At 38.7% G+C, this 21,011-nt stretch overlaps 1 protein-coding gene across 2 annotated transcripts in view; it reads right to left on the reverse strand.

Moving 5' to 3' along the window:
* The window catches only part of CYFIP1 (cytoplasmic FMR1 interacting protein 1), a 76,693-nt gene that overhangs the window by 36,201 nt on the left and 19,481 nt on the right, over window positions 1-21,011 (reverse strand). Inside the window, exons 4-21 of one of the 2 annotated variants that reach the window (XM_064711459.1) lie at window positions 20,146-20,223; window positions 19,027-19,128; window positions 17,333-17,514; window positions 16,164-16,260; window positions 15,894-16,022; window positions 14,310-14,414; window positions 14,043-14,134; window positions 12,674-12,791; window positions 11,454-11,576; window positions 8,973-9,098; window positions 8,503-8,669; window positions 6,557-6,704; window positions 4,553-4,706; window positions 3,177-3,333; window positions 2,533-2,629; window positions 2,072-2,148; window positions 1,884-1,992; window positions 1,193-1,312 (exon numbers count right to left, since the gene is read on the reverse strand). In XM_064711459.1, coding sequence (XP_064567529.1) covers window positions 1,193-1,312; window positions 1,884-1,992; window positions 2,072-2,148; window positions 2,533-2,629; window positions 3,177-3,333; window positions 4,553-4,706; window positions 6,557-6,704; window positions 8,503-8,669; window positions 8,973-9,098; window positions 11,454-11,576; window positions 12,674-12,791; window positions 14,043-14,134; window positions 14,310-14,414; window positions 15,894-16,022; window positions 16,164-16,260; window positions 17,333-17,514; window positions 19,027-19,128; window positions 20,146-20,223 — 2,181 coding nt within the window. Of the gene's footprint in view, window positions 1-1,192; window positions 1,313-1,883; window positions 1,993-2,071; window positions 2,149-2,532; window positions 2,630-3,176; window positions 3,334-4,552; window positions 4,707-5,011; window positions 5,160-6,556; window positions 6,705-8,502; window positions 8,670-8,972; window positions 9,099-11,453; window positions 11,577-12,673; window positions 12,792-14,042; window positions 14,135-14,309; window positions 14,415-15,893; window positions 16,023-16,163; window positions 16,261-17,332; window positions 17,515-19,026; window positions 19,129-20,145; window positions 20,224-21,011 lie in introns of both variants that reach the window. The other variant, XM_064711470.1, reaches the window with a different exon arrangement.

Here is a 21,011-nt window from a genome sequence, read left to right on the forward strand (position 1 = left end):
AGATTATTGTGCAGTGATCTACTGAAGAAATATCCAGTGGCTGCTTCTAGTTGTGTATCAAATTACTACTGCTATCTTTCCATAAACTGCTCTCTGATTTAAGTGCTCCATATTTCAAAGGAGTTTTACACTTGTGAGCAAGTTAGTTCAAGGAAAAAAAAACCACTAAGATTATTACTACAGAATGAAGTCCAGTTTGAGGAAAAAATAATAGCTCAGTCTTGTAAATACCTTAACTTCATTTGTTTATCTGGAAAAACCAGCAGAAATTACAGATTACTTCATCTATTTGGATCAGCTTCTTGCTGAGGAAAGCAGCCAGTTTTCAACAGAAAATATTTTGCATAAAACAAAAAAAGAACACCAACACAACAAGAAGGAGGAGCATGGTAAAGGGACAACCCTTAGTTCTGTCACTCACTCACTTACTCAAAGTATGAGAGCCTGTGACATAAGGAACACATCATTGATGGTTTCTGTTCACTCAGTCAATAAGAGTGTACTGCACATAACAAAGAAAAGCTACATTTCAATAATTCAAAGTTATAAAACCAAGCTTTCAGAAGTCAAGAGGCTGTATGGCCTCAGTATTTGATTTCTCTTCAGTAAAGAATGAAACTAAACCAAGATAGTTAACTGCATGACAAAATGTCACTGGTAAAAATCTTATTACAGAAAGAACAACAGTAAACTCTTTTGCACAACTTTTAATTTATTTTTCATTCCAGCAGAACTGAATGTGCCTGATATTTTTTTCTTGCTGACTGCATGTTTACTTGTCAAATTCATGCTGTCTTGAAATAAAAATTGTTTTTTAGCATTTTTACTGAGAAACTAACTCAAAAGGACACCTCAATATTGCACAGATGCTTTTCTTCCATGGGCACAATCAGATTTCTTTCCTTCACAAAAAAATTATTTTTGTCATGCTACAAAACCAAGCTGCCTGAGTAAATCAACGAATTTTGACTCTCCCAAGCACAAGGCTGGTTTTTTTGATGTGCAATTTATTTATAAGCATGGGCAGAAGTGGGCGCTTACAAAAACTTATATCAAAAGGCGATTGCTTTCTTTGCTTTCTCACTGCTCCAAGTGCCTGCCTTCTGTACACTTTACCCCCAGGGCCCCGAGCTGCAGCAGTCTGGGGCTGCTCCACCCCAGCTGGTGTGCCAGGGATGCAGCAGAGACTCACCACAATGGAGGTCAGGTCCTCGCTCTCGAAGCGGCCGATGGCCAGCTCCATGGAGCGGTACATGGCGGCCGAGATGCGCTGCGTGATCAGCCGGTTCAGGTCTATGGACCTGCCCAGGAGCTAAGGGAAAACACGTGTGAGCCTCTGAGCTGCCACACAGGTTACAAGACACGCTGTACAAGGACTATGAGACCCCCCACATTAACAGACTCTCACTTTGTGAACTTGCATCCCAAACACGCTGAAACAAAGCAGATGGACAAAAATTATAAATTCATGAGCAAATGCGGTACTACAATTTGCATCCCAATTCTCACAAAAAGAATTAAAAGTACACATTGCATCTACATTTAAGTACTTGTATCAGCATTTTATGCTTCTATCATATTGTGCCAACAACATACTGAAAACTAGTAAAAGACATTACTAGGAATACAATGCTACCACCCATGGCATTCCTATTTGGCTCATGCTTTCCTAACTGCAACAGACATTTGCTTCAAAATAGGATCTTTTAAGTTTTCTTTCTTAATATACACCTTCACGTGACAAAAAAAGCAGATCTCAAGCGTTCAGTTATTTTGCCGAGACGACAGAACATGAAGCACAAAATGAGTTTTGTCTACCTACATGAATCAACACCACTGGAAAGCTGCCAAGCAACTCAGATAAAACACTGGAGTTAACTCACTTGAACGTGTCTCTGTTTCAACAGTGTCTCGTAGCGGTTGGACTGCAGCAGCTGAATGGTTGCTCCCTGGTTCTTGCACTCTGAACGCAGCCGTTTATCCAGAAGCAGGCTATGAAGAAAGGAAGAAAATGTTTCAGGTCTAGCAGAGAAGAGTGAAGGAAAGCTCTCACAGTGGAAGGAATAGCTACCTGCCAGCCATTGCCTTGTAGTATGCAAATATTTGGTCTGCCAGCTTGTAGACAAATTGGTCAAAACACAGGTTTACCTTGAGGAGAAAAATATCATATGTTTAGAGATACTTAAATTTAAAAATGAGCTTCTCTAAGATCTCCCACTGTTTATCAAACATAGTGAAGGAAGTTAATAGGTCTGAATTTCCCAGTACAAGAGATGTGGTTCAATTTTCACCATCAATGTGAGTGATTTTTGCACAGGTCTACAATTTTCAGCATTAATGTGAGGCATTTTTGCACAAATCTACAGCTTTCCTCACAACATATCACCCAACCAGTTGCTCATCTTCTGGTCAGTCTTCTCAGTTTTTCTATTATCACCAGCTGTTCTGAATCTCTTAAAAAGACCTTGCTCTTTAGCATGATTTTCACATTCAGATACAGATGATTTTTCTCCAGTAGGTAAGTTACTTTACCTCTGCCTCAATTTCATCATAGAGGAACTGCTTCTTAAATTTGGTAAGTGCATAATGAGCACTGTCATTATAAAGGTCCAAAGAATACAGAACATACCTGCAAGAAAAAGAATAAAACATGAGTTACACGTGTATGAAAGTCATGATTCTTTAGGATGGTGCTGTCAAGATGATGTAAGCCAGTCAATATTGCAATCCACAAGTGGTTCATGAAAACAGGGTACTTTCCTTTTTTAGTTTATATAAAAAGGATCACAATTTTTCCTTTAAGAAAATATTCGTTGGTTTAAGAAAAGGTGTAGATATGTTTGAAGTCTAAAACTCATTTTCTAGCTGTCCATCAAAATGGAACTTTAACCATTCTACATTATATTTGGCACCTTTGAAGAATAAGTAAGGAGAACTCAAGGAGCAAAATATGTGGCGGGTGCAATGATATGAAATGTTTAGCATTTCAATTATTCACATCAAAAAGAAAACTTAGAGACTGTGAAAATGGGCAAATGTAAGACAAAAATTTTATTCAAGTTTAGAATACCTTCTCAATGACTACTTGTTAAAACCAATTAAAGGAGCAACATTATAATAAGGAATGGCACTCATTAAGAATAATCATTCAGTGGAAGAGCACAAGCGGGTCTTACTCCATCATTGATGCCTCTTTTGTCTCCAAAATGTGATCTGTCAAAATCCAAGGCATGGACATCTCAATGGGAAACTGGATTCTTCTGCCCATGGTCAGCTCTAAGAAGAATTCCCTGAACCACAGCTGGGACAGATCACAGCATTGCTGCAGGGTTTCTTTCAGAATGAATAAGGGAGAATTACACTTCTTATAGAAATACATCAAGTACAATACAACTGTGATTCTGATGATGCAATGCAAAACAAAAAAAAAGCAGGTGCAAGTCACTAGAGCTGTACACAGGTTATATAATCTAAAGCAAATTCAAAATGTAAAGCCCATGGCTTTTTGTAAGAGTTCTGAATTCCTCACTGGCCCCCAAAGTGGTGCCTTCTTATAGAAAAAAAGAGTGGAACTGGATGATACTATCAGTTAAACATAAAAACTGTGTACACCAGTAAAAAGGGATTTCTAGTTTAATTTCTCAGTTGGGGGCTGAGAAAGCCATACACTGAATTTGGGAAGCAGTAAGCGAAGGAGGCAAAATTGCACTGGAACTCCCAGTACCTTCCCTCCCTGTGGAGGACTGAACTGCTCCACATGTTCCTGTTGATTAGATGGGCAGGAAATGACAGACAGACACATGAAGTAGGGATTAAAACAACAAGTTTCTAAGGATGCCATCAAGGGCACAGAGGTGTGCTTCCCACCTCTCCAGAAAACACTTGGTACAATCCTGCCTTTCCTGAAGGCTTGTGAACTAAAACAGGAATGAACATTTTACACTAAGACCTTCTGAAGACCTTTTGCAGTGCTGTTCCCCAGTTAGCACAGTGACTGGTATTAACAGACTCCCCCTTCTCCAAGAGTAAAGGAGACCAGCAGCAAAACAAAAATGAAAGACAACACAGCATGGTGATGACAAGGACTAGGTACACTCAATGTCAGTAGGTGAATTCTTTAGGACAGCATGTTTCCGATTACAATTAACTGAATAGTAAGAGTAGTGAAATGACATCAAATTTACCACAACAGAGAATTTGTTTCCTCTGTACTTAAAACAAAACAAAAAAAAAATCTCCCAAAACACAAAAACTACTTCCTTTAAAAAAATTTCAGTGTGTATAGGCTTATTGTTTATGTAAGTACATACATAAAATAGAAAAAAGAGGTAACAATATGAAATTTGACGCATTAGAAACAAACATATAACAAGTCAAAATAAAAAATCCCACCACAATGCTAAGTACCATCTCAGAAAAAGTTTGGACAGACCAAGGCTTTTGATAAATAAACCAAAGGTTAAGTTGACTTAGGCAATCGGAAACATTTTCCAGATCGTGTTAGAGGTGTTAGGACATGCTAAGCTGGACACTGATCATCTACATATCTTACCACTGAAATTTATCAAATGAGTGTAGAAGAAAGACTCGCGATGGAATTTTTCTATGTCCAATATGGTGGGCCCCTCAAGGCTACTTCTCAAGGTTTTCTTGGAACCACTTTTGTCAGCAATGAGGGACTCTAACATAGTTCTCACCATGTAAAGCTGTATCATTAAAGGAAACAATTACGGTGGAAAGGGGAGGGGAAAAAAGGAAAATACACATGGTACATTAGTTGAGCAACACTGAGAATTACTATCAGTAAGCGACTGCTCCACTTCAAACTGAAAACTGGCACTGTGTGGATCAAAGCCTTTGAGGCAAGAGGAACAGATGCAACACTAGCCTACACAGCAGCACAAATGCCTACCCGTGCCAAGGGGACCTCCACTGACACTCAGCAGCAGACCACTTGCAGTGGAACAGTTCACATCACCACACAAAGTAAAAGTAATAAGTAATATCTTACCACCAAAGTTTAAAAGAGGCGGATAGATGTAGGACTGCCTCAGAAACTTGTGTGTCACATGCAATAGCTTTTCCAATCCCAGAGACTTGAGCTGCTTCAACAGCTCAGCAGAGTTCAAGGACTCTGTCATAGTGCGAACCATGAAGAGCTAAAAACCAACAGACAGGGGCAGGCAGGGGAAGAGAATCCGTTAATAAAAACACACGGGTAAATAAGGAACGGGAAAGAGAAGCAGAGAAACCATGTTAGTTTGTTAAAAACGAAAAGCAGCACAGTGAGCATGCAGAGGAGGCCACACAGAAAGGTTGTTCAGAAAAATCACTGCCATCTGGGGCTCCCTCAAGCAAAGAGAAAGTTCCCGTTCATTTCAGAGGATGCTCAGAGAGCCATTAGCTTATCAAATGATTTAAAAATGATTAAGCACCAATTACCCATTCATACACAGCCATTTTAGAAACACACGAAACAGAGGAAAACCTATCTAAAATGGATATATTTGACCTCTTGCCTTCCTGTCAGCCCAGAAGGACAAGTGTGCCAGCCCAAGAGCAGAAAAAGCAGAGAGAATCACATAGTCTAAACAGCCTGTTGCAAAGGTGAAGTAAAGCCCTTCAAGCACAGGAGAAGCAAATTGTTGGTGATATTTAACCTTTTCTTTCACCCCAGAAAATTAGAAATCAAAACAATTTTTCTGCAATTATCAAAACAAAATCTTCATTAAACCAATCTTATCACAAACTAAGCAACTTTTTATTACCCAGAATTATTAACCATACATGCTCTCTTTCCCACAGATTTTAGGTAATAAAAGATTGTCTTCACAAATCACAGTTGCCTTCAATTTTTCACCCGCACGACTCAGTACCTCATTTTCTCAGCTGAGCTACGAATATCAGACCATACATTCTCCAAACACATCCACAAATGAAATAAAGAGAACTATATGGAGGTAACAAGAATGAGCATCTAGGTATGGGATTTTGATGACTACCACAAAAAACATTTGAAATATCTCGTTTTAGTGGCAGCAGCAGACAAATTAGATTCTAAGGATCAGCTTTATCATTCATTACTGAACACTGGGATTTTGTCAGAAGTCATATACTTTCCCATATTTTAACAGACATTCATTTATATTTTAAACATATTTTAAAACTACTGGACATCTACTGAATAGTGTGATTTAAGAAAATAAATTTCACCAGCCATATCAGAGATAGAAGTCAGTCTAGAAATAATTCATATAGTTAAAAAATATTATTTAAAAACATTAGGAGCTCAATGAGAAAATATTTGTTCCCAGAAAATCAGATTTAAGTGATTGAATCCTTGGAAAAATTATGTATCAGAGTAGAAAATTACAGCAATCCAGGCAGAGGCTCTTGGTTATGCGCATCTAATTTTACAAATTTAAATCAGAGTAGATTTTTAGCATTAAAAAAAGACCGCAATAAAACCTGCAATTTTAAAATAGTTCAGGACAGAAGGAACACACCTCATGCAATAATTGTTGACAGGTATCACAACCACCAGACAGGAAAATACCTGAGTGCTGGAGGGTCCAACTGCACGTCTTGGGACTTTGATGTCAAAGCCACTTTTGGGGTCCTTCTCTCCCCTTAGAGCTGGGTCATTGAATGGCTCGTGACCTGCTTCCCAGTCACACACTGTCTTCCTTATGGCCTGCAAAACACTGAACACAATTCCCACATCTTCAGACTGCAGCACATCCAAGCTCTCTGATAGAACACTTTACTTTTTTTAAGCCTCCTTCCATAAGCACAGAAAGTTTGCAACAACATTCACGAGCTCAGGGTAATTCCAAACAAGAACAAAGAATTTCACCAATGTGTTCAAGAATGACATAGCCACAAAATAACCACTCCATGCTGTATATCAGAAAAGTTAATCTACAGCCTTTCAAGACCACCTAGTTCCAACTTTCCCCCTGCCAAGGGCAGGGACACCTTTCACTACATCAGGCTGCTCAGGGCCCCATTCAAGCTGGCCTTGGAGCACTTCCAGGGATGGGGCACCCACAACTTCTCTGGGCAAACTGTGACAGTGCTCCATTACCCTCCAAATAAAGGATTTCTTCCTAATGCCTAATCTAAACCTGCCTTCCTCTTTCAGTAAAACCACTGCCCCTTGTCCTGTCTCTATCTGCCTGCATAAAAAAGCCCTTCTCCCTCTTTGTTGTAAGCCCCTCTAAGGTACTGGGAAGTTATAACAAGGCCTCCCAGAGCCTTTATTTCTCCACACTGAACTACCCCAGCTCTCCCAGCCTGTCTTCATATGAGAAGTGTTCCAGTCCCTGATCATCCTTATGGCCCTCTGGACCCTTTCTAACAGGTCCACATCTCTCTTGTGTTGAGAACCCCAGAGTTGGATCACTCAAACCAAATTCATACTAATATGAATACGTATTCACAATGAATCCAATTAACATTCAATCAAACCAAAGCAGATTATTCACACAATTAAAGAGAGACAATGATAGCTTGAAATCAAAAAAAGCAAAATTCTTGTGAAATCCTGTGAATTTCCAGAAGAAATTCAGATTCCAGAATTCAGATGAAATTTGCACAAACAGCTTCATACTTTTAGGTCCAAATACTGAACTGGAACTCAGATACTTGCCAGGAACGCAGTCAGACATAATCTCTGTGGCACACTGAATGATCAAGAAAATGTCTCATCCCAAATCTGAGCAGGTATGAAAGTAATATTTTTCTATTTCATTAAAATCTTGTGACAAAAACACTTTCCCTGCAAACCTGATAATGTGAAGCAATTTATTTATTTTTAGCTTGTGATGATGTTTCTGTGGCAGACAGAGCACTTAGCAATAGTCTAATTAGCAAAGGACTTTGACCTCTAAGAGCTTTGCAATGAAATGTGGGAGTGAACACATGATAAACAAGTCAAGATTAAAAGCAAACAATTAGGGACAAAAAAAATAAGGTCAGGAACTGTCACTAATCAGAGTGGGCAGATGGAGCACTGGAAGAGAAGTGTAAGGCTAATAAACCAAAAGCAGCAGAAGCTGAGAAATAAGACAAAACACTAAGAGAGGCAAAGAGAAGAGAGAATGGGATAAACATAAGACACAAAGAAAGGAAATACTGGAATCTTAAAGCGGACGGTGAAACCTTTCTTCAAAATACAAACACTGATTTTGCTTTCAGTATTACCGTATTTGTATTTTCTTAAAATAAAAATGAATAACAGGGAACACAAGACCACAAGACTTCCTAAAGTAGTGCTAAGAGGCTCAGGACAGTCAGGACTCTGCTGCAGCCATGCTGGCAGCCATTCATTTTTATCTTCAAACTGCTTCAACTTCAATTCCTATCCAACCAAGCTAACCATGAATGCCAGACAGATTGAGAGTACAGGCTTAGGTAAAATTTAACATCTGTGCAATTCTGCAACTAATTTACTAAGGTCTGAGAGAAGAATATAGAAAAACATGAGAACAGTAATGCTACCTCTGAATGACATTTTTCTTCTTTTTAATGGCTTGTCTTAATGGCTCCCTAAGAGTGACCTGGGCAAAGTCCTGGAGAGCTGCATAAATGGTATGACGAATGGCATGATTGAAAACACTTTCCATTCGTCCCATCAGCACCTGAAGACCTTTGATCATGGCAATCACCTGCAAAAGAAAAACCCAGACAAATGTATTTTTCTTATTTTGTTTGCATATTTGTACAAACAGTGCATTTTTAAATATAAAAAATGAAAAAAGAGGAATTAACAAGTTACAAATGACAAAGGATAGATTTGCTATGCTCCTCTTATTTACTGAATGGAGGAACACAGAGTCAGACTCTGGTTTCAGAGTCAGCACAGGGCAGGCAGTCTTTCTGCATTGGGTATGCAAAATGCCTATAGAGAATGTTCTCCTTTGTATAGAATTAATCTTTGGAAAATCCCTATAGAAAAACATTTCTCTTACCTCAACCAAAGCAAACTTCTCCTCACTAGTATAATTGTATCTTGTTGCTCTTTCATACTCCTCTGCATTGTCAGGACAATCTTTATTAGAATATTTGTCAGTTGGGTGCACCAGCTTCCACGAGTACTGCAGTTCACAAGGCAGGAGAGGGAGAAAAAAAGATGGGGGGAACAAAAGGAAACAAAAATGCTGAGAAACACAAAACACAGTGGGACACAAATAACCTGCTTTGAGAAATATCACAGTGTTTTCATGAATACTTGAAGAATATTATTTGGTACTATGTTCAAACCTTGTGTAAATTCTGAAACTACTATCTGGTGGAAGTGCCAAACAATAATTTCCTAAAAACTTCCTGAAAACCAGCAATTCTGTGTTATTCCAAAGAAATCCAACTCAAACTCAACAAGTATTGCACTTAATGGTGTTTTTTACTGTTCAAATGTTAACATAGGCAAAAGTTTCTTCTCTGCTTCAAATATGAGAAACTCAGAAAGACTTCAGAACACAAAGAAAAATCCATTAGACCCACACACAAAAAGAGGAGCTTCCTACTTGATGAAATAATCACATTTAGATTTCAAAACACAATCAGAAAACTACAGGTTTGGGTTGTTGATGGTTTGGGTTTTTTTTCAGGGGGCTTGATTTTTAAGTTTACTAGGCTGAAATGCGTGGAAATAACTGTATTATCTGTGACAATATGAACTGCACAGCATGCACTTCTCTTAAATACTGCCTTTTCAGTCACTGCAAACACAGCTCAAAATGTTCCTGAGCAGCATCAGGCTGGCCTAATATCCATCAGGGTTCATCACGTGAAAAATCCTAGTCACATTTAAATACAATTTTCTCACAGTTTGAGTTCAGCATATAACAAGACCTGCTTGAGACCACCTTAGCATAAACATTAGATTACAGAGCAATATAAATTTGCCTACTATAATGGATTAACAGCTTCAATTCACCTATGGCAAAGGGGAGCATAGGTGAGTGCTACAAAGAGAGCACTGGGGAAATGATTAAATAAAGAAGTTCTTTGGAGGGATTAAACTGACAGGGTTAAGATGCACAACAAACATATGCAAGTTTTTATCTCAACACGATGCACACAACTATGTTCATGGATACTCAGTGAAGGTGGAGACAGGTAAATAATTAGGATACTTCCTATCAGAATAAATTCTCAGCAGGACAGGAAGAAGGTGAATACAAACTTGAACTTAGATGAGAAGTATTTATGGGAATCCATTTAAACTAGAAAGACACTGAAAAGCAGTGAGAATACCCAAAAAACCTGCTGTGATGCCCAGAGAAAGTTTGTCCTGGAATGAGTAGGACAGAAACAGAGCTAAGAATGAGAGACTTCCTTCAGAGATATAAAACAATAGGAATATTTTCACTGTGAAGAGACCCTGGATGCAGCAATTTGTGATGACAGAAATAAAGGGTGCAAGTCTAGAAGCTGCAGAGGCAAGGAATAGATGACAGCAAACTCCCTTAAGAAGAGAGAATGAGAACAAGACTTTCACCATTAAATACACTGTGGATTTAAACAGGAAGAGGATAATACAGAGAAAAGCATGACTCATCTACTGGCTTTTAAAAGAGGCAGTTCAAGATACAAATGAGAGAGAAAACTGTTCACCAGCTATGCCCACTGTGGATCACATAGTGCAAATTATTTCATGTTCCCAAGACATCTGAGGCAGAAGAGAAGCAAGTCTGGCTTCTCTCATACAGTAATTCACATTCCAACCCTTCCTAGAACGTGTTTTGGTTCAGCTAAGGCTCACAGCTTTTATTCAGTGTCTGCACCACAACAAGGACTCCTCTTCAATTTCTGCCTGAAGCAGCTTCCTATTGGAAAAAAGCACAGCCACTTTTCTAATTGGCATCTGCTTTGAAAACAAACTACTACAATATACAGAAACAACTCAGCATGTTCTTTATTTCCCCTCCCTCATCTCCTTTCATATCTTCCTTTTCCTGCATTTACTTTCCTTTTGACTAAAAGCCCAATCTAAAGCCAGTGGGAGCCCTTCCATCCATTTTTGTGTGTTAAAACCATATATGCTTCTATTTACTCAGGGGTGATGTCTAAACACAGCCAGCTGGAGCTGTTCTCTCACCTCCTCAGTGACTGCATGTCAGTACAGATGTTTCCAACAATATAATTTTAAACAATGTTTAGAAGGAAATGATGAAGTCTCAGTCTACAAAATGTTTGTACCAAGACCTAGACTCTGTGGACTTCATGTGCCATCCTCTAAGAATGAGGTTTGAAGCAGAAGGAGAAAAGGAGTGAAGGAAGAAAGAAGAGGGAAAGTAAGGGAACAAGATTCTTGTTGGGTCCCTTCCAACTCAGAATATTCAGTGATCCTTTGAAAACACAACATACATTTTTTAGTTCAGTTTTATTCTGTCTAACCTCACCAAGACACCTCTTTTTCATCTGGTTTTACTTCCCATGTTACATACCACTTCCATGACATGGGCACTCCACTGGGAGAGAAGCTGCAGGCCTTGGAGAGAGAGATCAAAGAGCTTCCGATATTCCGCATCTGTTTTCTGAGCCTCCTGTCGACCAGACCCAGTCACCACCTAGACATTATAAAAGAAAAACAAAACAAAAAACCCCACACCTGTCACCATGATATTTTCTGAAAAATCCTCTTTGCCCAGGATTTTCTCCTGGGAAGCTGAGAGGCCGCAGAAAAGAATGAAGACAATAATTATCTGATTGCTTGGGAATGTGGTCTGGAGGTTGTTTACCAACATGTGCATCTTTGATTGGTTCCATGTGAATTGTTTTTTATTAATGACCAATCCCAGTCCAGCTGTGTCAGACTCTGAGGAGTCAGTCATGAGCTTTCATTACCATTCTTGTTTAGCCTTCTGATGTATCATCTACCTTCCTTTAGTATAGTTTAATATATCATATCATATATCATCTATCATATCATCTATCATATCATAATAAATCAGCCTTCTGAGAACATGGAGTCAAATTCTCATCTCTCACCTCATCCTGGGGACCTCACAGGGACACACACACCCAAATCCACATCAGAACATGCTGCATTCAGTATTCACAGCCAAATTTCTACATCAACTGAAGCACCAAAACATCATCATACATGAACACCTGCTTTGCCATCTAACATCAGCTTTTTCTTCTAGAGACTTAGAAAGCTTCACGGATTTTGGTCAGGAGATGGAAATCACTGGTATTCCTAATGACTACAATAGTGTTGCAGATGAATTCAAGATATCAATTATATACGATATACATAGTTATTTGTTGTCTCTATATACTATATATGTATGAGTGTGTGTATACATATGCATTTCTGTACTCTTTCACTAAACTTAGTTTTGTTTAAACTGTTACAAGCACCTCTTTGGAGTAAGGACTACATATTCTAAATGAGATATACCAAAATTTCTAGGATAAATCTGAGATACATAAAGAGGCAGGAGGATGTTAGAGTTTATACGGTGTGTCATTATTATGTTAAATTTAAATAGTGCAAATATAATTCAGAGAATGGGAATTAGACCTGCAGACTGCTTTTCTTGACTCAGGTGGCCAAGCTTTATCATTTAGCTAGCCAGAGATTTACCTGCTTTTCAAATACTTAATAACAACTGTTAATGAGTGATGTGCAATTTGCACACATAGCTCTAACCCCACTCACCTCACTGTTGCTGTAACGAGCCAGTTCAGATATGAAACGCATGTGGTCTTCTCTGATTTGGATCATCTGCTCACATATATTGTACTGGGGACTGCTGCTGGAAGATGTGCATGTCCATCTGGTTCAGAAGACAAAAAACCCCCCACTCAAATCAGTTTTAACAATAAACAGCACAACTGATACTGCAAAGAAAGATCCACAATGCATTACTTTTTTTTTTTTTACACATTTCCTTCTCTGTTGTTTGAGGCTTTTCCTCTCTTGACACCTCTACCTCTGCACAAGCCATTAGTGATGAACTGCCCTTCTGAGTTCAAATAGCACTTCTTCCAAGTCTTAAGAAAAAACTGTTCAGTTTTTCTTTTCAGTTTTGGGAATTTTTCTTTTTGTTTTTTAAAGGCTGCTGCTATGAAATACAAACCAGCACCTCTCTTCAAGGGCACTTAGGAGCAAGACCAAAAAGGATTAAAAGCTAGGGCAGAAGTGCAGGTATAAGCTGTAAGATACCCTAGCCACCTGTAGATATTTTTTTGTTTATTTTTGTTGAACTCTGAAGAGTGTATAGTATGCTCTCAGCTATAAAAAAGACCTTATCAAGACTATTAACATGTTATGAAGAGGCACACAAAAACATGCTACCAAGAACGTCATGTTAAGTAGCCTCATATTTTTAGTAGCTCAGTACTAAAATCATTGCCACTGATTTTGTCTCAGCAATTACATGCAAGTTATGTGGTTTTTTTCTGCAGGAATTAAAATGCAAAGCACAGCATTCTAAATTCATGTAACTGCATAGAGGCAAGGTCTTGGAGGAGCACAGAAAGGTTCACTAAAACAAAGCAATAACCAAAAACCATGGATTCATTAATGCAACCACTGGCTTTATTTTCCAACCATTTTGCTGTGCTGCACACCTAGCCAAAAAAAAAAAAAAAATAGGGGGAGACAAGCTAAGTTGCTGTTCCATGTGCAATATACACATGCCTATTCACCCATGCACTACTACTGCTCACCTTGCTTAGTAAAATCCTTCATTTCTTTTAATGAAAGTTTTCATATTTAAAGGGAAAAATAAAAACTAAATTAGAGTAAGAGAAAATGAATTTCTTCCAACCCAGGTGATAAGAAATGTCACAGATACAAGAATGACCTCAGCAGCACAGAAAGGTTTTTAAACCCTCTGTTTCTTTAGTTGTATCCATTACACGAATTACATTAATAGTAAAATACCCACACAAAAAAGATGACAAAGTGAAAATTCTATTAATTACCATAGACCCATGGACTAACAAGTGAGTATGAAAATATACTCCAAGGGTCAGATCTTCCCCATCCCAGATGCTCCACTCTGTTTCTCTCTCCTTCCTACCTGGATTTATTTTCCTCATAATGGGCACTGGTCTTAATGTATCTTGCAAGTTCAATCTGCATGTCACCAAATAGTGGGACAACCTGCAACTGCTGTACACAGGGAACAAACCAGATTGGATAAATTAGTAACACAAATCATAGTGAAAGGAAACCATTATTTACCCAAATATATATATTTACCCTATATTGTAACCCAAAAGGATATTTTTTTTTAATATATTTAAAATGCAAGAGAAACTACCTTTAAAATCACATCTTAACCAACCTTAAAGTACTTGTCTATCTTGGCTAAATTTATCCTTTTCTTTGCATCCAACTTATAGATGTTACTGACACTTCCATCCATCAGGTATAATCCAAAGCCCATCACCTGAAAAAGGAAAAAAATTAAGCCTTCCACAAAAGGACCTCAGAAGTAAAAACTTGTAGGTCTGTTCTTCATATAATTGTCTGTTCTTCATATAATTAAAAAAGTAACATTTTAAAACCAATCCTGAAACACCCAACCTCCTTCAAACAGAATATATTTTTAAATACCTACTTTTCTGTACTATTCTTTTTTTACTGTATTAGCAGTTTTTACATTAACATTAGCCTGATCAGTTACCCTTATAAGATGCTGCTTGTTTGCATAAAGGTTTAGCATAAAAAGAAAAAATCTCACTGGAGTCTGGCTATTTTTAGAGCTTTTCTTTTCACTTCCAATTTATTAAAATTCTGTACATGCTTACTGATTTGGTAACAGAAGTTTAGATCTAACATCTCTGAGTGATTGCTTTTCTGGCTTTCAGTGCCTCTCTGAATTATACCCGCAAGAGCCCAGAAGCATCCAAAAAAAATCTAATTACATTTTGTCCAAAGTATTTAATTAACATAAGGTTAGGAATTTATCAGGAAAAGGTTCTTCACCCAAAGGATGGTTGGGCAATGGAACACTCCCCAGGGCAGTGGCCACAGCATCAGCCTGACAGCTCAAGAAGCATTTGGACATCACTCTCAGGCACAAGGTGTGACCCCTGGGGATGGTGCTGTGCAGGGCCAGGAGTTGGACTCAATGATCCTTGTGGGTCCCTCCCAGCACAGCATATTCTTGGATTCTCCTTAGTATTTACAGGAGCCAAGCAGAGGAACTCTCTGTGTTCTAAGCATCTCTAGTGAGCAAAAGGCACCCTTGTGCCTTTTGCTCAAAGTCACGCTGGGCACCCTTGCAGATAGAACAAAAATGCTCTAGACTTCATGTGTGGTTTCAGAAGACTTTTGTTTACTCCTAATAAACAGAGCTCTTCAAAAGTTAAACACTGAAGTGCCTCAAAATATTTGTCAGGAGGCGTATTTTTAGCTCTTACTCTATATCTTTTCTTCGACTGCAAGAAATGCAGCCAATGAAAATCAGCCACATTTCACATTGCCCAGCACCCCCTTATTACAGGTGCATAGTCCAGCTAACTAAACTGACTAGTTAATCCTAATTTCAAGACACTTGTTCCTTGAAATATTTGATACACAGCCTAACTTCCAAAAACTTCTTAAACAATCTTGCCACATATCTAAAATAAAGTGCAGTAGTTCCCTTCTGCTGTCATCATACTTCATACAAACACAACTCCATAGAATTGGATGCAGTTCAAATGGGTCAACTTCAGTTTATGAAAAACAAAAATGGATTAAAAGCTTTAAAATAATTTTAGCATGTAATAGAACAAAAAGACAATAATGGGGAAAAGCAGTAATGTGAATTATTTGCTTAATCTGGTTCCTTTAAAAAAAACAACCGGAAACAATCTGGAATTCAAACACCTGTTCCCTCCTCAACATTCTTTTTTTAATTTTGTACCCAAAAGAAACCTACTTTCAAAAGCATATGTTTCTCACTGGGTGTTAGGTACATTTTGTTTTCATAGTAGTCCACACACAAATTCACAATATCTGCAAGCAGTTCTTCATAGCCAACAATCACCTCCAACTGCTGCTGCAAAGACTGGAAGGAAAAAAAAAAAGAACGATATTAGTTAACTAGTTACACTGACTGGGGGAAAAAGTTACTACCAAACTGGAAGAGCTTTATTTTAATACTTTTGCAAAGCATTAGGTAACTTGCAAGAAGACAATCCAAGCTTACTTGTGTTATCTTGTTGTGGTTGGCAAGGAACATGGAAAGGTTCTGAGATTCTTGAATGGACTGAGGATCTGCCATTTTCCGCAGGAACTGAGCAGCTCTTTAAAAACAAAATAAAAACTGTTTTTCCCTTGGCCAGGACTGTTTGTAAGTAAATATATCTCCTCAAAAAAAAAAAGGTGAGAAGTTCACTAGAAGACAGATATGGACCTAATTTATCCAAAATAAACTGCTTTACTATCCCAAATTCCACTACACCCCCACTTAGGTGGTCCAATAAAAAATGAAATGAAAAAACAAATGAAAAACCATTGGCTATATCTTTCAACTGAGTGCAGCTGAGGGTCTATAGATCCAAGCCACTCAACAACCCAGGAAAAGTCAGTCTTCCAGAAAAGAAGCTTTTCACCTCCAGAAACACATCTCCAAAGAAAAAGAAAGGCAAACCAAGTAAGCTTAAGAGGTCTCCAGGCCCAACACCTGCAACAGGTGGAGGTAGAAACTAAATCTCACAGAAACAACACAGGTAAATTTGGCTAGTCATTGACTGAATAGTTTTCTGCATGAAAGACTACAGATGCTAGAGCTGCCATAAAGCTGACTTTCCCTGCTGTTCTGGCCACTGTGTTCAAGAGAAGATACCTGATACCATCTGGTAGCTCATGCACAAAATTTGGCCACAGGTATCACACCCTTTCCCTTTCCTGCTATACCTGCAATCACAATGACTTTGAACAGCAAAGATGAAACATCTTAAGAACAAGCACAACAATTCTCAGCTAAAAATGTCAGAAGTGGATGCCAAGAGTAGAATTTATTAGAACAGGAGTAGCACAAGTTACCAGAAAGCCAGCTTTCTCTCAAATTTAAAAACAGAAGCTTTACTGAACAAAGTATATGCATTGCATTTCGCATACACCAGGACAGAAGTATTTGACAGCTTGGCATTAAAGGCAGAAAAACCTATTGCTGCTGGAAGAAGAGCACAGAGAAAACAGATGTATTCAACTGCCTAACTGCAGCCAAGCCGTCCCTAGCTTCAAGGTAGCTTGTCCCACACATGAAGAGACTATTTTTGAAGAAAAAGCTGTGAGAAGAAAAGCAGCTGCTGCCATCTCGTGGGAGGCTTAATGCCGGCAGCAAAGGCCGGGTCCTGCTGCCCCTGCACTCACCGCTTGTAGGCCGAGTGGTCGTTCTTCACGCTGCACTTCATGTTCTTCAACTCATCCAGCACTGCAAACATGTTGATGAATTTGCCCAGTGTGATCAGATAGGCTTCAGACACAAAGTCCTTCCTTCTCTCTGCGTGGCACAAACGCCTCACCTCCCCACAAAACCGTTCAATGGCATTTCTCTAATGGGGGGAAAAATAGAAAAACAAGGAGTAAAAGCCATGACATTTCCAGGGAGAAAGTTTCATCATGTACCTAGAGGTGGTCCAGTGAAAAGCTCCAGTGAAGCAGAAAAACGTTTAAGGCATGCAAAAGTAGCCAGGTGTGAGTACAGGCCTTTCAGCTCCTCCACTGTGTACCTGATGTCTGCTGCAAGTGTCACCAGTGATTTTTGCCACCAAGCTTGCCTGAGACAAGAGCCAAGGTTCTTCTTTGCAGATAAAACTAATTAAAAGTACAAATAAAAAATAGGGCAAGGCAAGAAGTAATGTTTTTTAACTAAAAGGGTCAATCTAGATTGGATATAAGGAAGAAGTTTTTTACAATGAGGGTGGTGAGGCACTGGAACAGGTTGCCCAGAAAAACTGTGCATGCCCCATCCCTGGAAGTGTTCAAGGTCAGGTTAGATGGGGCTCTGAGCAACCTGATCTAGTCAAAAATACTCCTTTTTCACAGCAGGGGAGTTGGATTATATGGTTTTCAAGATCCTTTCCAACTCAAACTATTCTGTGATCCTATGACATTTAAAATCCCTCAGAAAAAAAGGGATTTCATGCTCTTTGGTGAGGAAGTATATATGAATTCAAAGGCAAATTATAGGAATGCTCCCTTCAAACAAACAAACATCCACAGCACACTGTACATGCCAGCTCTGTTAAGTCATCCCAGCACATGTTTTTTTGAGGGCTTATTTCCAAGTGCACACCAGTGCCATTTCAGATAGAGATTACAAATACCAAAAAGACAGCAACTTCAAACATAAAAAGGAATCTGTTCTGACTTTAAAGCTCTAATCTGCTTGAATGAAAGGAGATTGAATGAAATGTAACATTTCCTGTTGTCTTTCCCAACCGGGGTTCTCACTGAGTACAACAATCTCCTCCTTCCCATGTGCTCCGGGCCCCACAGGCTCTAGCTGCTCCATCTCTGAATAATGCCTGGAAACATCCTCAGTGCACTGAGATAGATGGCAAGCTGCCAGGAGGGAGGAGAAGGCAAGACAGACTGCTATTCTCCAGCTCGGGTGGCTGGCAGGTCACAACAACTGGGCTGGCTTGCCTCAATTATGAATCGCCACAGCAAAGCTGCACCTGCTGCTCTGCTGCCCAGACTTGTGGATCCCTCACTCCACAGCAAATGGTTTCTGTGCTGAGATGCTTTTATTATTCATGTGAAACACATTATTTTTCTATTTCCTTTCTTCCTGAAGTGACAGGTCTCTGTCCCCATGTGCTGCATAGGGATTATACACAATTACGTTTGATTTTATTTTGAAAGTCTTAATGGAGATTGACTCAAATTTTTAAGACAGGCTTTAAAAATTCTGCCCTTCTGTAAGGGTGTGTTTTTTATATTGGGTGTTGTTTCTAAGATACAATGACTAGGTTCAGTACCTGAGCACACAATATGAGGTATACAAAGCAGGAATATAAAATTACAAGCCTACTGACAAATTTTGTTTCCATTCCTTTTACCTGAAAATACATAAAATTCATCAGTTTTGTGACTTCTGGCTCCAGAACTTCCACAGTTTTCTCATAAATTTCTACTCTGTTAGGCTGCTCGTTGCACTTGACCTGTGGATAATGAAGAGGTTGTTATAATTGGAACTTTCTTTGATAAAGCCTCAGCAACTAAGATCCTGAGAAAATGCAATATCATCCTAAAGAGACAAACTCAAAGACAAAAATTTCCAGGTTTGGTAATCATATGCTAATCTTGTAAGCTTAATTGTGGGTAAAAAAAACCCAAAACAATCTAAGATTTCCCTTCTACCTTACAGCAAGTAATTTAGTTGTCAAACACCTCTGCAGGGTGTGTAGGGTGTAACCTTTCCACATCAAGCCACTTGCTCAAAATCATGCACAAAAATAGGGCCAGAACTGTAAATTAAAACAGATTACCTGACTTCCACTCTAAATATTTAAACCACAGGATCAGACTTCCTAGCATTTCAGTATAAAAATAATTGCATTAAAAATCTGTAAAAAAGGAAGGAGTCAACTCCTGGTAATAATTGTGTTCAGTTTTCTGACGCCCCTTAATATGCTTCCCACCCCACTCCTGTACACTTGAAGCTGGCTTGTGCCCTATTCATAGCAGGAGTTTTACAGATCAAGAAAGCACTGTGTAGCTCTGACCTTTAGAAAGTGGCTGCCTTGGAGTAGAAGTGTCTAGAAACTCACATGTTGAACCTGAATGTTAATCCTTACATGCTATGCTACCTGTTTTGAATTTAGGAATTAAAGTGGGGAGTGGGAGGAGTCCATTCTCTTGACTGACACGTTGACCTCAAGCAGATCTCACAATCAAAAGTTTTCCTTTTAAAGCACATTACCCCTATACTGCTCTTGATCTAAAAAGACTGACACAAATACCCTGTGTTATTGCTATAGATGCCTTATAAAAAAAATAAAGTCCAAGTGGTCCCCAAGTGCTAAATGACACTGTTCTATGGCATGCCCAGTTTAACAACTCAGGAGTCAAAGCAGACTCCACTTTGGATCTCACTGACAAATCTCTGTCTGTGTAATTCCACCCCAAAACAAGACAGAAGTTCACCATTGCATCACAGCAGAGTTTTCATCCATTACCTGGGGAATGGCTCTTGAGCAGCTTCTCCATGTGTATAACATGATTGCATATTCCTGGCCTTCTTCTAGCATTTCATTCTGTAAAGAAGAAACTCAGTATAATTAGGAATTGTAATACAAAAGCATTATATCCATGTGTCTTCTGTTCATTCCAAGCCCATGTCCAAATATACCTATTATTTCTCTTATCAGAATGTGTATGTACAAACACACATGCATTGCATACTGCATCATCAATTATTATCTCCTCAGATTAGACTGGTTTATGATACTGGTTTCTTTCTTCCCAAAACTAATGACACTGTGATCTGTAAATATAAATAGAAATGCTAATCTTGGGGTGGGGAGGGTGATGGGATTTATTCTTCTTTTTAAATTCAGGGACCCCAGGTGGGATGTTCAAGGATGAAAGAATCAGCACATGCAGAGCAACTTTCTACATGGCAAAGGAGAGGTACAACAATATCCAAATAAACAAAACAGGTAAATGAGTAACCACATAATTTTAGAAGTAGATTGGTGTAAACATACATAAGTTTAAGTAGCATGTTACCAGTTGCTATCTGCCCATTCCAATGTTTGTGAACTGGCCTCTAGAATTATAAGACATATTATTCCTAATTTTCCAAGAATGCCATGAAAGAAGGGACACCTTTGAACAACATTAGTTGCTTAAGAAGAAAGGCAATTAAAAAAAAAATTAAGAAGTGTGTTTGAAAAAAAGAAAAGCCACACACTTTTGCATCTTACCTCCCCCTGGAAGTAGGCAACCTGTTATCTGCGACCATAATTTTTTTAATGAACTGCAAGAAGACACATTCCTCTCCTCCTGTTCTATCCAATACAAAAGTGTGTATTGGAACATC

The sequence above is a fragment of the Zonotrichia leucophrys genome, chromosome 1, assembly GCF_028769735.1.
Source record: "Zonotrichia leucophrys gambelii isolate GWCS_2022_RI chromosome 1, RI_Zleu_2.0, whole genome shotgun sequence".
Lineage (NCBI taxonomy): Eukaryota > Metazoa > Chordata > Aves > Passeriformes > Passerellidae > Zonotrichia > Zonotrichia leucophrys.